The sequence below is a fragment of the Amphiprion ocellaris genome, chromosome 5, assembly GCF_022539595.1.
Source record: "Amphiprion ocellaris isolate individual 3 ecotype Okinawa chromosome 5, ASM2253959v1, whole genome shotgun sequence".
NCBI lineage: Eukaryota > Metazoa > Chordata > Actinopteri > Pomacentridae > Amphiprion > Amphiprion ocellaris.
Genome location: NC_072770.1, coordinates 39,960,625 through 39,977,609, shown reverse-complemented (window position 1 = coordinate 39,977,609; position 16,985 = coordinate 39,960,625). Strand labels below are relative to the sequence as shown.

Below are 16,985 nucleotides of genomic sequence, written 5' to 3'. Positions count from 1 at the left end.
TTAGAGCCTCAACAGTTGGAGAAATGTGGACCAAAGACTGGATTTTAGTAGAAACATGGATCCATCCATAGATAAACACTGACAGGAACTTTATGGAGACACTAGACCAGCCTGGATCGGAGGTTTTGTACTTTTTATATGATCATGAACAATAGTTAAACTCTGCTGGATCCATTAAAGGGTTCTGATCTAATATAAACTCTTCTGTCTGATCTCTCCACAGTTCATGGATGTTGGTTTATTCCTGGAGATACTGAACCTTTAAACTGGTTTCTTAGGCGAGACATTTATATAGAAAATTCCCAGGTCTGAAAATATAAACAAACAAAGTCCAGTGCCCCTGGAGGTGGTTCTGGAGGTTCTGTGGTGGTACCTGGTGAAGTACATGGTGGCATCAGCTTCAGACTCATGAGGTCTAAGAGCATCATAGACATACTTCAGGTCCTCCAGATCAGAGAGTTCAGGAATCCCACAGGACAACATCTGCACACACACAGACACACACACGCACAGACACACACACACACACACACACACACACACACACTCCGTGCGTTACCGAGTTCATTACATGTCTCCAACAGTAAAGCGTGTGTGTGTGTGCGTGTGTGTGTGTGTGTGTGTGTGTGTGTGATGTGTGTTACCAGGCCCAGCAGGTTGAGGAACAGGTGTGTGTGTTTGCGAATCAGGTTGTACGCTTCACAGCAGAGATCCACGAAGTCGTGGAAGCGGCTGGAAGGTTTGTCTCCTCCGTTGATGACGTAGGCCATATCAGAGGTGAAGACGAAGGGGGCGCGGTCTCTGCAGTGAGACAGGTGCAGGGGAGACAGGTTCAGGTGAGACAGGTGAGTGAAGCATGTCTGAGCAGGGTAGAACAGGTGTTAATGTCTGAATACGTCTGTCTTTTTGTTTCTTTTCAACATTGAATCCTGAACTATCAGAACTCTTTGTGTCAGAGTGAAGATGATTTCTACCTAGAAACGGCAGGTGTTCCTAAACACCTGGACATCCTGGTCGTCTCACCGCTTGATGTTCCCGAACATCTGTGCGTGTCCCAGAAACTTCCCGAAGTCGATGTGGAACATGTGACCGCTGGTCTTCAGCATGATGTTGTCGTTGTGGCGGTCGCAGATTCCCAGAACGTAGGTCGCCACGCAGCAGCCGGCACACGAGTAGATGAAGTTCTCCACCGCCTGGACAGAGAGGTGGGGAGGCAGGTGAGACAGGTGAATTTAGTTTGCAGTAATACAGTTCAATAAAAACAGGCCACATTTACATGTATTTATCTATGTACAGCTGTGTTACCTTGTACAGGAGAGTGTACAGGTGTGTGTGCTACCCTGTACAGGTGAGTGTACAGGTGTGTGTGCTACCCTGTACAGGTGAGTGTACATGTGTGCTACCTTGTACAGGAGAGTGTACATTAGGGTGATGACTTTTTTACAACCTCATATCCCTGTATCATAATTTGATGAACTTTTATTAAAGATTAGATAAAATCTTACTTTTAAGGTGATTTGATAAAAAAACCTCACGCACAAAATGATTTTAAAAATTTTAATTATCAGCTTTTTGGCCAGAATTTATCAACTTCAAAACAACTACCAACACTTAGATTATCTTTTAAGGCATTGAATCATTTACTTTTCTATGGTTGGTGCATTTGGTACTGTTTGTGAATGCTTCTTTGGGCTTAACGAATTTAGTCCCATTGATAGTAAAAGTTGTTTTTTTCAAAGTGGTTTGTGCGTGACCTTTTTCAATATTTCAACAGAATAAATGTAATTTTAATCATTAATAGGCAAAACTTCATTCATTAGTGCTACAGGAAATAATTTTTGAGAAAAAAAAGTCAAAAAGTCATCACCCTAGTGTACAGGTGTGTGTGCTACCCTGTACAGGTGAGTGTACAGGTGTGTTACCTTGTCGTACTGCTCGTCAGTGGGGTTGTGTTTCTGCAGCCAGTCGGCCAGCGGTCGGTCTTTGAAGGATCCTGTGACTCCATGTTCCACCTGGATCTTCCTCAGCGTGTCAGCATGAGGAATCATCTCCACCATCCCTGAGAACAGGTAACACAGCTGCCAGTCACACCTGAGAACACAACATAAAACTGCACACCTGTCCTTCTGGTGTCCACCGGTCTGTCCTTACCTCGTCCTCTGCCGGTGGAGAAGCATCTGAAGATGACCATCCTCATGTCCAGACCTTCCTGGATCCAGATCTTGTTCATGATGCGGATCATCTGCAGCGTCAGCATGTCCTGCCTCAGGTCGTCTCCTGACTACACAGAGACATCAGGTCAAAGGTCAGCTCACCTGTGCTCTGATGGCTACAGGTAGGCAGACGTTACCTTGAAGATGACGTTGATGTTGTCTCCCAGAGGGTCCAGGTTCTGGAAGGACAGTTTGAGGGGGACGGCGTTGGAGTTGAAGAAGGAACATGACTGAAAGACAGACAGAGAAGAAGAAGCTTCAGGTCTCCAGGTGCTGTGGTCCACCTGTCAGGTTCCTGCTGGGAAACCTGTCCCAGATGTTCTCCTGACTGGACCCCAAACTCACAGTCAACAGACGCTGCACAGCCGAATCACCATGGCAACCGCTGCTGCACAGCCACATCACCATGGTAACCGCTGCTGCACAGCTAACCAGCTCTGGAGGTGCAGAGGAAGAGCAACATGACACATCAAACTCTTTCATATATTACCTGATTGATTATCTCTGATTGGGTTTTAGGTTTTGTTGGAGCAGCAAACACAGAGACAGTCTGGCAACATCAGACTTGATTTGTAGTTCAGCCCCATGATGAACTGATAAACTGATAAATTGATAAACTGATAAATTGATAAACAGGCGCGACCGTGTGTCGGAACCCTGCAGTGAGAAAGCAGAGACTGACTAAAACTTTTCAGACTGTCAATCATGCCAAAGTCCTTTGGGACCCTAAATTGAAGCCGCGAGGATTATTAGGTGGACATGTAAACATTAGAAGCATTGTTGCAAAGAGTGATCAACTGATTCATTTGTTGTCGGATTCAGATCTGGACTTTGTGTGTATCTCTGTGACGTGGCTACAGCCATCCACTCCTGCTTGTGTGTTCATGGTACCAGGTTATCAGTGTTTCAGACAGGACAGATCTGTGGGGAGGGAAGGAGGGGTGCTTATTTATGTTAAAAATGGTATTAAATGTGAACGTGTTGTGTTCAAAACTCCTAACACTCTGGAGTATGTAAGTTTAAGATTAATTTTGTCCCAACAGATGTCTTTTAACATCGTGGGGATATATAGACCTCCTTCAACAAATGACACTTCTTATGATCAGCTGACAGGAATCATGACAAAGAGCTTCTTCTTATGGGTGATTTTAATTCAGACTGGGGTCACAAATCGAAGAGAAAAAAATTAAAATGCATAAGAGATAAATATAACTTAGATGGTAAAAGGTGCGACAAGGATTTCAAAAATCTCAAGTACACAACTGGACCTGATTTTCACAAATAGAACAGAGAGAATAACTAAAAGCTACAACCTGATCACTGGTTTGTCTGATCACAATCGAACCCTGGTAGCATGGAAACTGACTGGGAAAAGATTTAACTTCATTAAACAAACCTGTACAAACATGTTTTATTGCATACCAAAAGATAAGAAAGTTGCATTTGAAACAGAAATAAATGGCATAAAGTGGAATGACATAATAGACTCTGAAGATCTTGAAAAGTGTTGTAAGATATTTACAGACAAAATTAACTCTATCAAAGAAAACTTTACTGTAAAGGTCCAGAGAAAAAGTAAAAGAAAGCCTAACTTGCCCTGGCTAAATGAAAATGAGTGGAAATTAATGAGAGATAGCGATACTGCACTAAAAAAGGCTGTTAAATCAAAAAGGGACACAGACATTTTGATTTTTAAAGGGTTGAGGAACAGGGTTATAAAAAACTGAGACAAGCTAAATCTAGTTTTTTATATCGGGTGTGCCATGGCATAGATCTACAAATGTATGCTGATGACACGGTCATTTATACTTGTGCAAAAACTGCTGAGTTAGCAGCTGAGACACTAACGAATGCTTTGGGAAAGATTATAGAGTGGCTTGATCAGTCATGTCTCAACCTCAACGTTACCAAAACAAAAGGGATGTTTTTCTCCAAAACAAAGATGTCTGTCAGCGCTGACATTTTAATTAGGACTGAAAAAATAGAAATTGTGAGTGAGTTTAAATCTCTTGGCATAATGCTGGATTCAAATTTCAATTTTAAGTCACACATCAAAAACCTTGTAAAAACTATAAAATATAATCTGATAAACTTTCGGCACATTAGAGGCTGTCTATCTGTGGATGCTGCAAAGACCTTCATGCACGATATGATCCTCTCCCACATGTATGATCCTGTCCCACATGTCATATTGTATCACATGTTGGGGATGAGCTGGGCAGACAGTCATCAAACCGCTGGAGTTTCTTAACAAACAGACTTTGAAAATCCTGGAAAAAAAAATCAATGCAATACCACCATTGCAGGATTTTAGATAAGCATCATCTTCTGAGCTTTGAAAATTTTAAATTATTTTCAAATATGTGTCTTGTTTTTAAAATTTTAAATGGTTTGGCCCCTCCTCTGCTGCGCCAGTTTGTTCAGTACCGCTTGGCATAATCTATAAAATCCACGAGGATATCTTCCACCACTGACTGTTCAATACCTTTTCGACGCACCACCTTTGGACAGTCAGCTTTTTCTGTAAAAGCTACAACTCAGTGGAACACCCTGCCTGATGACATTAAGAACTGTACTTCTATCAACAGTTTTAAAAGCAAACTGAAAAACTTGCTTAAGAACACTCAGAACTGCAACCATTGATGTCTTTTTAATTGGTATTTGTGTGTGACTGTGTGTACGTGTGTGCTTTTAAGAGTGCGTGTGTGTATAATATTTTGTTTCACTGTGTCATGTACTTTTTTGTAACATTTTAATGTTTTGATGTTTTTATTGTTACCTGCCAAGGGAATGCAGATGGAAATTAGCATAAAGCTAACTCTGGTGCAATACATCAAATGGAAACATTTATGTTTAATATTGTACATGGTCCCTTTTTAAATAAACTGATAATAATAATAATAATAATAATAATAATAATAATAATAATAATAATAATAATAATAATAATAATAATAATAATAATAATAACAATAAATTGATAAACTGACAAATTGATGAACTGATGAACTGATGAACTGATAAATTGATAAACTGAAAAATTGATGAACTGATAAACTGATAAACTGATAAACTGATGAACTGATAAATTGATAAACTGATGAACTGATAAATTGATGAACTGATAAATTGATAAACTGATGAACTGATAAATTGATGAACTGATAAATTGATGAACTGATGAACTGATAAATATTGAACAGACTGAGTTTTACCTGGATGTTGATTCCTGTGACAAGCAGCGCCGGGTTCAGAGGGAGTCTACAGCTGCTGTTCACCGAGAAGAACTGATTCATTTCCTCCAGACCTTCTCTGAGGACACACTGGACACACACACACACACACACACACACACACACACACACACACACACACACACACACAAACACACACACACCCTATCAACACCCAGCTGGCTGTCATAGAACCAATCTGCTGCTTTAGTGTTGTAATCAATAATCTGATCGGTTCAGAGCCGTGACCTTCTGGACATGTTAACAGATGAAACCGGATCTTTCAGCTCACCTGTCGGCTGGACGGTGCCCCATCTCGGACCTTGTGGGCCACCTTGGTGAGGATGGAGACCAGCCAGCACTGGCGGTCCAACTCGTCCCGGAGGCCTCGGCCGACGCAGCAGAGCAGAGCGGCCAGCAGGTGCTGATAGCGAGCACTGAACTGACTGTCCTGGAGGTTGTCCTTCAGCAGCCTGTCGACACAGAACCAGGACAAGGGGGTTAGACCAGGAACAGGAGGTTAGACCTGGACCAGGATGATAGACCTGGACCCGGGGGTTAGACCTGGACCAGGGGGTTAGACCTTGACCAGGAGGATAGACCTGGACCAGGAGGTTAGACCTGGACCAGGAGGTTAGACCTGGACCAGGGGGTTAGACCTGGACCAGGAGGTTAACTCTGGACCAGGAGGTAAGACCTGGATCAGGAGGTTAGACCTGGATCAGGAGGATAGACCTGGACCAGGAGGAAAGACCTGGATTGGGAAGATAGACCTGGACTGGGAGGATAGACTTGAACCAGGAGGTTAGACCTGGACCAGGAGGATAGACCTGGACCAGGAGATGAACTTTGGACTAGGAGGATAGTCCTGGACCAGGCGGTTAACTCTGGATCAGGAGGTTAGACCTGGACTAGGAGGATAGATCTGGACCAGGGGGTTAGACCTGGACCAGGAGGATAGTCCTGGACCAGGAGGTTAAGTCTGGACCAGTAGAATAGTCCTGGACTAGGAGGATAGACCAGGACCGGGAAGATAGACCTGGACCAGGAGGGGGACCTGGACCGGGAGGTTAGACTAGAACCAGGAGGTTAGACTTGGACCAGGAGTTTAGACCTGGACCGAGAGGTTAGACCTGGACCGGGAGGCTACACCTGGACCAGGAGGTTAGACCTGGACCGGGAGTTTAGACCTGGACCAGGAGGTTAGACTAGGACCAGGAGGTTAGACTTGGAGCAGGAGTTTAGACCTGGACCGAGAGGTTAGACCTGGACCGGGAGGCTACACCTGGACCAGGAGGTTAGACCTGGACCGGGAGGTTCGTCCTGGACCGAGAGTTTAGACCTGGACCAGGAGGTTAGACTAGGACCAGGAGGTTAGACTAGGACCAGGAGGATAGACCTGGACCCAGACTTAAACCAGTCTACAGGTGAAGGACTGCAGCTCACCAGAACAGGTAGTGGGCGATCCGAACGTCTCCGATGGCTCTCCGGAGGAGGAACCGGACCAGAGAACTGTCCAGGTAGCACTCGTACTTCAGAGCCTGGGACAGACAGGTGACAGACAGATGTTTAATGTTTACAGATGTGAAGTTTTAATGAGAAAACAAAACTTTTTAATAAAATCACCAAAATGACACCAGAAACTGAAACCAGCAGAGAGAAGATCAGATGTAGAACGTCCAGCTGGTATCTGAGCGCATGATGAGGTTCCATCAGGACAAAACATCCGAGGTTAAAACTGGTGTTTCCTCAAAATCACTTCATTCTATTTTAAAAAAAATCCTTCTTCTCTACTCTGTTCATCATCTGTAGAAGATGCTCCAGCATGCTGGATGGATGTCCAACTAGAAGATGTTCCACCATGCTGAATGGATCTCCAACTGCTACAAGATGTTCCACCATGCTGAATGGATCTCCAACTACTAGAAGATGTTCCACCATGCTGGATGGATCTCCAACTACTAGAAGATGTTCCACCATGCTGAATGGATCTTCTCTGAGGAAACACTGCCTGCAGTTCAACCTAATGAAGCCATTTCATTCGGGGATCCTCTAATGGACCAAGCCTCCAACCTTCAGGTTCTCCAGACTGAGTCTCTGTTACCTGGACCAGCTGAGGAAGAATATCCAGCAGTTCCGGGTCAGAGATGGAGTCCATCCACTGGACCGCGGTCCTCCTCAGCTCCTGGTCTGGGAACCTGAAGGACAGGAGCATGGGACGGGTCAGAACCTCTACAAACAGGACAACTGTATGGAACACTGGAGGACAGGTGAGGACAGAGGACAAGTGAGGACAGATGAGGACAGGTGAAGACAGGTGAGGACGTACGAGGCGTGCAGCAGTCCCAGGGCATCCAGGTGTCCCAGACAGGCCCACTGTCTCAGCAGGGCGTAGATCTCAGGCAGACAGGCCCACTGCCAGCAGGGGGCGCTGGCTAGGACCAGAGGAAGAGCTGCACTCTCAGCCTGACAGAAGGCCTTCTTCTCCCACAGCAGATGGCGGTCCTCCACAGTCAGCCTGGACACAGAGAGACAGATACACACACAGAGGCAGACACAGATAGACAACAGACATACACAGACAGAGAGACAGATACAGAGATACACAGACACAGAGACACACACAGACACACAACAGAGAGACAGATACACACAGACACACAAAGACACACAGAGAGACCCAGAGACACACAGAGAGATACAGACACACACAGAGTCAGATACAGATACACAGAGATACACAACAGACTGTGCAGTTCCTACATTCAGACTCTCCAGCTGATGATCCATCGACAAACAACCCAAACACACACGTCTACACAATTTACTGTTCAGGGATCAGTGTCTGAGTTGTGTATCTGTGTTGTGTACTTGTGTGTCTGTGTGTGTAGTTGTGTGTCTGTGTTGCATAGTTGTGTGTCTGTGTTGTGTGTCTGTGTTGTGTAGTTGTGTCTGTGTCATGTAGTTGTGTCTGTGTTACATAGTTGTGTCTGTTTTGTAGTTGTGTGTTGCGTAGTTGTGTGTCTGTGTTACGTAGTTGTGCTTCTGTGTCGCGTAGTTGTGTGTCTGTGTTGTGTGTCTGTGTTTGCAATTGTGTGTCTGTGTGTGCAGTTGTGTAGTTGTGTGTCCGTGTTGTGTAGTTGTGTGTCTGTTTGTAGTTGTGTGTCTGTGTTGCGTAGTTGTGTGTGTGCGTAGTTGTGTGTCTGTGTTGTGTAGTTGTGTGTCCATGTTGTGTAGTTGTGTGTCCATGTTGTGTGTCTGTGTTGTGTAGTTGTGTGTCCATGTTGTGTAGTTGTGTGTCCATGTTGTGTGTCTGTGTTGTGTAGTTGTGTGTCTGTGTGTGTAGTTGTGTGTCCGTGTGTGTAGTTGTGTAGCTGTGTGTGTGTTGCGTAGTTGTGTGTCTGTGTTGTATAGTTGTGTGTCCATGTCGTGTGTCTGTTTTGTAGTTGTGTGTGTGTTGCGTAGTTGTGTGTCTGTGTTGTGTAGTTGTGTCTTTGTTTTGTAGTTGTGTGTTGCGTAGTTGTGTGTCTGTGTTACGTAGTTGTGTCTGTGTGTGTAGTTGTGTGGTTGTGTCTGTGTTGTGTAGTTCTGTGTCTGTGTGTGTAGTTGTGTAGACGTGTCTGGTTTGTGTAGTTGTGTGTCCGTGTTGTGTAGTTGTGTGTCCATGTTGTGTGTCTGTGTTGTGTAGTTGTGTTTGTGTGTGTAGTTGTGTAGTTGTGTGTCTGTAGCGCGTAATTGTGTGTCTGTTGTGTAGTTGTGTGTCTGTGTGCGTAGTTGTTTGTCTGTGTTGTCTGTCTGTGTTGTGTAGTTGTGTGTCTGGTTTGTGTAGTTGTGCGTCAATGTTGTGTAGTTGCGTGTCCATGTTGTGTGTCTGTGTTGTGTAGTTGTGTGTCTGTGTGTGTAGTTGTGTATCTGTGTGTGTAGTTGTGTGTCTGACCAGAAGAAGGCCTTCTTGTGTAGGACGTCCTGCAGTTGTATCTGACTGATGGTGTCGAGTCGACAGAAGTTGTACTGAGGACAGAACTCTGCTGGAGACGGAGTACTGAACCGGACCTCGAAGAACGAGGTGGGGAAGTCCACCTGAGACAGGTACACAGATAGGTAGACAGGTACACAGACAGGGAGACAGACAGGTAGATAGGTACACAGACAGGCAGACAGACAGGTAGACAGGTAGGTAGGTAGGTAGACAGGTAGACAGACAGACAGACAGGTAGGTAGACAGACAGACAGGTAGACAGACAGACAGGCAGACAGACAGGTAGACAGGTAGGCAGACAGACAAACAGGTAGATAGACAGGTAGACATACAGGCAGACAGGTAGACAAACAGGTAGACAAATAGGCAGACAGGTAAGTATACGAGGTGATAAAATGCTCCTTCCATGGTCTCTAATAGTTCTGACGAACCTCCTACCAACATTAAAGTTCACCTAGAATGACTATTTAAAGTTCTAGAAACCAGAACCACATCCAGGAACCAATGATTGTTTCTAGGACTCTAAAGTGATCACACTAGGATACATCCCATAATACTGATGATCACAGCTGGTCACCTGGGACACCTGGATGGATGTAAAACTGATCTGGTATCAGTTTCTACCAGAACTCAGATATTTCTCCTCCTAAATTTCATGGTTCTATCTGCTGGACTGATGAAGTTCTTGAAATGTCCATTAAAAAGTGATAAATCTGGATCCACCTCTATGGACTTCAAGGACCTGGAATGTTCTAAGTGAGACTAAACTTAAAGACTGGAAAGCAGGAAAAGCGAACGTCTCGTGGAGAAACTTCTAGAGTAGACCTACCAACAACTGGAGACAGCTCTAGAGTAGACCTACCGACCACTGGAGAAAGTTCTAGAGCAGACCTACCCACAACTGGAGAAAGTTCTAGAGCAGACCTACCGACAACTGGATAAAGTTCTAGAGTAGACCTGCCGACAAATGGAGAAAGTTCTAGAGCAGACCTACTGACCACTACAGAAAGTTCTAGAGTAGACCTACTGACAACTGGAAAAAGTTCTAGAGTAGACCTACCGACAACTGGAGAAAGTTCTAGAGTAGAACTGTCCAGTTGTCGGTAGGTCTACTCTAGAACTTTCTCCAGGGGATGTTCTCCTCTATGGACTTTAAGGACCTGGAACTCTGGAAATGCTCACAGTATGAAGGTAGATCTCTGATCACAGAGCTACTGGAGATGAAGAACCAGATGTTCTGAGGAGGTTCTATTAGGTTTAGATACATGTTGAGACTCGCCTGCAGGATGACGCTGTCTGGTTGGCTGAAGTTGGGAGAACTTGTACGAGCGTTTCCACTTCTTCCTGGAGTTGAAGGCCACAAACCGAGTAACCTCCGACCACATGTCAGGACACTGAACACACACACACACACACACACACACACAGATACAGATACACACATAGAAACACACACATACAGACACACACACACACACACACACACACACACACACACACACACACACACACACACACACACACACACACACACACACACACACACACACACAGTTATCAGTCCAAACAGTCTTCCTGCTGCAGGAAGAAAATAATGACGTGAAGGATCAGGTTCATCCTGGTTCTGCTGCCTGACAGAGCAGCTGTACTGCAGTTCAGCTGGACTGGAATGTAGTTTAATGAGCACAGAGAGCAGGACAGACGCTAACAGATGCTAGATGCTAACCAATGCCAACAGATGTTAACAGAAGCTAACAGATGCTAACAGAAGCTAATAAAAGCTAACAGATACTAACCAATGCTAATAGAGGCTAACCGATGCTAACAGAAGCTAACAAATGCTAATAGAAGCTAAAAGACACTAATAGAAACTAACAGATGCTAACCAATGCTAACAGATGCTAATAGATTTCCTCTCCCAGACGACTGTCAACAACAAACCTTGAAGTTCTTGTTTTCTTCTGGATCTTTCTGCACCAGTTTAAGGTGGAAATGATTCTTTTTAAGGAGGTCTGAATCCTGATCATGTGTGATGTCAGAGGTGTCGTGTGACTCACTGCCTGAAGTTGAACAGCGGCATGGTGACCCAGCCCAGAGCCTCGATGCTGCGCCGCTGCTTCCCCTTCTCCTCGGCGCCACCAGGTGGCGGCAGGCAGCTGGCATAGAGCGTCACCGTCAGCTGAGACTCCCGGGGCAATTGGTTGATCTGCACCGGAAAGCACACCCTGTAGGGGGCAGCAGGGGGCAGAGTTACAGTTCATCCAAACAATCATTAGTTGGACCTCAATGACCTAAACTTCTTCAGATACTGAGCTGGAGATCAGGGACCTGATTGGCTGTTCAGAGCTCTGCAGAGTTACATCTCCATGGAAACCGACCCTACACGGCTACATCTCCATTGTAACGGATCTTGCACAGCTACATTACCACGGTAGCCGATCCTACACAGTTACATCACCATGGTAACCGATGCTACAAAGCTACATCACCATGGTAACCAACGCTACACAGCTACATCTCCATGGTAACCGATGCTACACAGCTACATCACCATGGTAACCAACGCTACACAGCTACATCTCCATGGTAACCGATGCTACAAAGCTACGTCACCATGGTAACCGACGCTGTGTCCAACAGGTGAGCTCGGGTATGTACCTCTGGTCCCACACCACCAGGTGAAACAGGTATTTGCTGACCGGCTGTTTGCTGGTGTGCTGTGGTGCGCAGAGCTCCGCCCCTCCATGAGTCAGAGAGCAGGACAGGAAAAAACCCTCGTAGCTGTGATCAATGAGAGAGCAGGACAGGGGGTGATGTCGTCATGATTTAAACATGCTTCCTTGATATCTACCTGAGCAGCATTTCTACAGCTCTGATGGCAGCAAACTGTACCTGGCTGCCCAGGTGATGGGGATGCGATGGGCGGCATGCACGTTGAAGGAGAGCACGTTGGTGACCAGGCCGGCCTCCTGAACCGGTGCCGTGCAGCTCAGGCTCTGAGGCGTCGGGTGGAAGTTGGCATTAAATGTTCTACAGTAGAGCTCCACCAGGTCCAGGATGGACGCCGTAAGCTTCTCCACAACTTTCTCTGCAACAAGAGAAGAAACACGGATCTATCTACAGGAACCAATAAAAAACATGCATCCATCTTCAGGAACCAATAATAAACATGGATCCATCTGCAGGAACCAATAAGAAACATAGATCCATCTACAAGAACCAATAATGAACATGGATCCATCTACAGGAACGTCCTCCATCTTCAGGAGCCAATAAAAAACATGGATCCATCTACAAGAACCAATAATAAACATGGATCCATCTACAGGAAGGTCCTCCATCTTCAGGAATCAATAATAAACATGGATCCATCTACAGGAACGTCCTTCATCTACAGGAAATAATACAAAATATGGATCTATCTAAAAGAACCAATAATAAACACGGATCCATCTACAATAACCAATAATAAACATGGATCCGTCTTCGGGAACCAATAATAAACATGGATCCATCTACAGGAACCAATAATAAACATGGATCCATCTACAGGAACCAATAATAAACATAGATCCATCTACAAGAACCAATAATAAACATGGATCCATCTACAGGAACGTCCTCCATCTTCAGGAACCAATAATAAACATGGATCCATCTAAAAGAACCAAAAATAAACATGGCTCCATCTACAGGAACATCCTCCATCTTCAGGAACCAATAATAAACATGGATCCATCTACAGGAACGTCCTTCATCTACAGGAAATAATACAAAATATGGATCTATCTACAAGAACCAATAATAAACACGGATCCATCTACAATAACCAATAATAAACATGGATCCGTCTTCGGGAACCAATAATAAACATGGATCCATCTTCAGGAACCAATAATAAACATGGATCCATCTACAGGAACCAATAATAAACATGGATCCATCTACAGGAACCAATAATAAACATAGATCCATCTACAAGAACCAATAATAAACATGGATCCATCTACAGGAACGTCCTCCGTCTTCAGGAACCAATAATAAACATGGATCCATCTACAAGAACCAAAAATAAACATGGCTCCATCTACAGGAACATCCTCCATCTTCAGGAACCAATAATGAACATGGATCCATCTACAAGAGCCAATAATATACAAGGATCCATCTACAGGAACGTCCTCCATCTACAGAAACCAATAATAAACATGGATCCATCTTCAGGAACCCAAAGTTGTTTAAATCAATCCAACTGGACTTAAAGAAGTTTCCTTGAAGACGTTTCACCTCTCATCCAAGAGGCTTCTTCAGTTCTGGTGGTGGTTGATGTTGCCTCAGCTTATAACCTCTGTGAGGTGTGGTCAGTGTTATTCACATTCCGACGACCATTGCCAAGGCCCACCTGGCTCCTCAACGATGGTCGTTAGGAGCCAGGGAGTGACAAAGGGGGTCGTTGAAATGCGAGTTTCACCGAGCCCTCGTATGCTAATGGTGGTCGTGAGCATGAGTCACCTCACCTGAGTCATTCTGCTGAGTAGTTCTTTTGGGGAGTTTTGAAAGGACCTGATCGTAAAATGGTGAAAGATGATGTCGCAGACCACCCCCCCTGTTCAGAGATGGCTTCTCCACTTTGACATGGATGGCTTCTTTCACGCCTCTCTCAAACCATCTGTCCTCCCTGTCCAAAATCTGAACATTGGTGTCCTGAAATGAGTGTCCCTCTTCCTTGAGGTGAAGGAAGACCGCCGAATCCTGTCCTGAGGAACTGGCTCTTCTGTGTTGAGCCATACGCTTGTTAAGTGGCTGTTTGGTTTCCCCTATGTAGAGATCTGAGCATTCCTCACTGCATTTAACTGCATACACCAGGTTGCTCTTCTGACTGCGTGGTGTGGGGTCTTTTGGGTGGACCAGTCTTTGTCTGAGTGTGTTATTTGGCTTAAAAAAGACAGGGATCTGGTGTTTGTTGAAAATCCTCCTCAGTTTTTCAGACAGTCCAGACACATACGGGATCACTATGTTGTTTCGCCTGTTCGCCTTCTCTTCAGTTCTCACTGGGTTGTTCTCCTTTCTGGATCTTGTGTGAGCCTTCACAAAGGTCCAGTCAGGATATCCACAAGTTTTCAGTGCCCCTTTCAGGTATTTGTGTTCTTTTTCCTGGCCTTGGGTACTGGTGGGTAACTTGTCGGCCCTGTGTTGCAGGGTCCTGATGACCCCTAGCTTGTGCTCCAGTGGGTGGTGAGAGTCAAAAAGCAGGTACTGGTCCGTGTGTGTTGGTTTCCTGTTTCCCCCTTCTGTAGCTTCTGTAGGCAATCCACAACCTTCTTTTTGTAGCTGCTGGTTGGGTCACGCTTCAGCGTCTCATAAGAACAAACAATAAACAGCTTGCAGTACCATCGCCTGTACCCTGGGGATGCCATTCCATGCATATACGGCCTCCCAAAAATTCATAAAGAAGGAGCCCCCCTCAGGCCTATCGTCAGCAGCATTAACTCTGTCACCTACAACATTGCCAAACATGTAGCCACCATCTTGTCCCTGCTGGTGGGGAAGAATCCCCACCATGTACAGAACTCATTGGACTTTGTGGAAAAGGTGAGAGGACTGAGACTGGATACGGATGAGACCATGGTATCCTACGATGTCACCTCCCTATTCACGTGTTCCTACAATGGAGGCGGTGGAAACAGTGAGACAGCGGCTTTTACAAGACAACACTCTCAGTGACAGAACAAACCTCAACCCAGACCAGATTTGCCAACTTTTGGACCTCTGCCTGAACACCACCTATTTCCTAGTACAGAGGGAGCTTCTAGAGGCAGAAACATGGATGTGCCATGGGCTCACCAGTAGCTCCTATTGTGGCCAATCTGTACATGGAAGAAGTAGAACACAGGGCCCTGACGTCGTTTAACGGAGCAACACCGAGCCACTGGTTCCGATACGTGGACGACACATGGGTCAAGATCAGAATCCAGGAGGTGCAAACTTTCACCGAACACATCAACTCTGTGGACAGCAACATCAAGTTCACCAGAGAGGATGTGAAGGACAACAGTTTGCCCGTTTTGGATTGTGAGGTCCACATAGAAGAGGACAGAAGTCTGAGTGTTGGGGTTTACAGGAAACCAACACACACGGACCAGTACCTGCTTTTTGACTCTCACCACCCACTGGAGCACAAGCTAGGGGTCATCAGGACCCTGCAACACAGGGCCGACAAGTTACCCACCAGTACCCAAGGCCAGGAAAAAGAACACAAATACCTGAAAGGGGCACTGAAAACTTGTGGATATCCTGACTGGACCTTTGTGAAGGCTCACACAAGATCCAGAAAGGAGAACAACCCAGTGAGAACTGAAGAGAAGGAGAACAGGCGAAACAACATAGTGATCCCGTATGTGTCTGGACTGTCTGAAAAACTGAGGAGGATTTTCAACAAACACCAGATCCCTGTCTTTTTTAAGCCAAATAACACACTCAGACAAAGACTGGTCCACCCAAAAGACCCCACACCACGAAGTCAGAAGAGCAACCTGGTGTATGCAGTTAAATGCAGCGAGGAATGCTCAGATCTCTACATAGGGGAAACCAAACAGCCACTTAACAAGCGTATGGCTCAACACAGAAGAGCCAGTTCCTCATGACAGGATTCGGCGGTCTTCCTTCACCTCAAGGAAGAGGGACACTCATTTCAGGACACCAATGTTCAGATTTTGGACAGGGAGGACAGATGGTTTGAGAGAGGCGTGAAAGAAGCCATCCATGTCAAAGTGGAGAAGCCATCTCTGAACGGGGGGGGTGGTCTGCGACATCATCTTTCACCATTTTACAATCAGGTCCTTTCAAAACTCCCCAAAAGAACTACTCAGCAGAATGACTCAGGTGAGGTGACTCATGCTAACGACCACCATTAGCATACGAGGGCTCGGTGAAACTCGCATTTCAACGACCCCCTTTGTCACTCCCTGGCTCCTAACGACCATCGTTGAGGAGCCAGGTGGGTCTTGGCAATGGTCGTCAGAATGTGAATAACACTGACCACACCTCACAGAGGTTATAAGCTGAGGCAACATCAACCACCACCAGAACTGAAGAAGCCTCTTGGATGAGAGGTGAAACGTCTTCAAGGAACCTTCTTTAAGTCCAGTTGGATTGATTTAAACAACTTTGGATAACCATGACCTGGATGAATGAGAAACTACACAGACAACATCTTCAGGAACCAATAATAAACATGGATCCATCTACAGGAACGTCCTCCATCTACAGGAACCAATAATAAACATGAATCCATCTTCAGGAATCAATAATAAACATGGATCCATCTACAGGAACCAATAATAAACATGGATCCATCTTCAAGAACCAATAATAAACACAGATCCATCTTCAGAAACCAATATTAAACATGGATCCATCTACAGGAACCAATAATAAACATGGATCCATCTTCAGGAACCAATAATAAACATGGACCCATTTTCAGGAACCAATAATAAACGGATCCTCTCCTGGATCCATCCAATCATTCTGATGTGATCAAACGCTTCTGCTGGTTTT

At 45.2% G+C, this 16,985-nt stretch overlaps 1 protein-coding gene across 6 annotated transcripts in view; it reads right to left on the bottom strand.

Annotated features, from left to right (window-relative positions):
• Window positions 1-16,985, bottom strand: part of pik3c2b (phosphatidylinositol-4-phosphate 3-kinase, catalytic subunit type 2 beta) — a 66,569-nt gene that overhangs the window by 21,727 nt on the left and 27,857 nt on the right. For all 6 annotated transcript variants that reach the window (XM_055010628.1, XM_055010629.1, XM_055010630.1 and 3 more), the window contains 16 exons: window positions 12,318-12,513; window positions 12,084-12,206; window positions 11,483-11,650; window positions 10,705-10,819; window positions 9,384-9,526; window positions 7,776-7,964; window positions 7,551-7,644; window positions 6,893-6,987; window positions 5,739-5,919; window positions 5,429-5,536; window positions 2,351-2,443; window positions 2,152-2,281; window positions 1,923-2,059; window positions 1,024-1,193; window positions 645-801; window positions 374-483 (listed from right to left, as the gene is read on the bottom strand). In XM_055010628.1, the coding sequence (XP_054866603.1) occupies window positions 374-483; window positions 645-801; window positions 1,024-1,193; window positions 1,923-2,059; window positions 2,152-2,281; window positions 2,351-2,443; window positions 5,429-5,536; window positions 5,739-5,919; window positions 6,893-6,987; window positions 7,551-7,644; window positions 7,776-7,964; window positions 9,384-9,526; window positions 10,705-10,819; window positions 11,483-11,650; window positions 12,084-12,206; window positions 12,318-12,513 (2,209 nt within the window). The remainder of the gene's footprint in view (window positions 1-373; window positions 484-644; window positions 802-1,023; window positions 1,194-1,922; window positions 2,060-2,151; window positions 2,282-2,350; window positions 2,444-5,428; window positions 5,537-5,738; window positions 5,920-6,892; window positions 6,988-7,550; window positions 7,645-7,775; window positions 7,965-9,383; window positions 9,527-10,704; window positions 10,820-11,482; window positions 11,651-12,083; window positions 12,207-12,317; window positions 12,514-16,985) is intronic.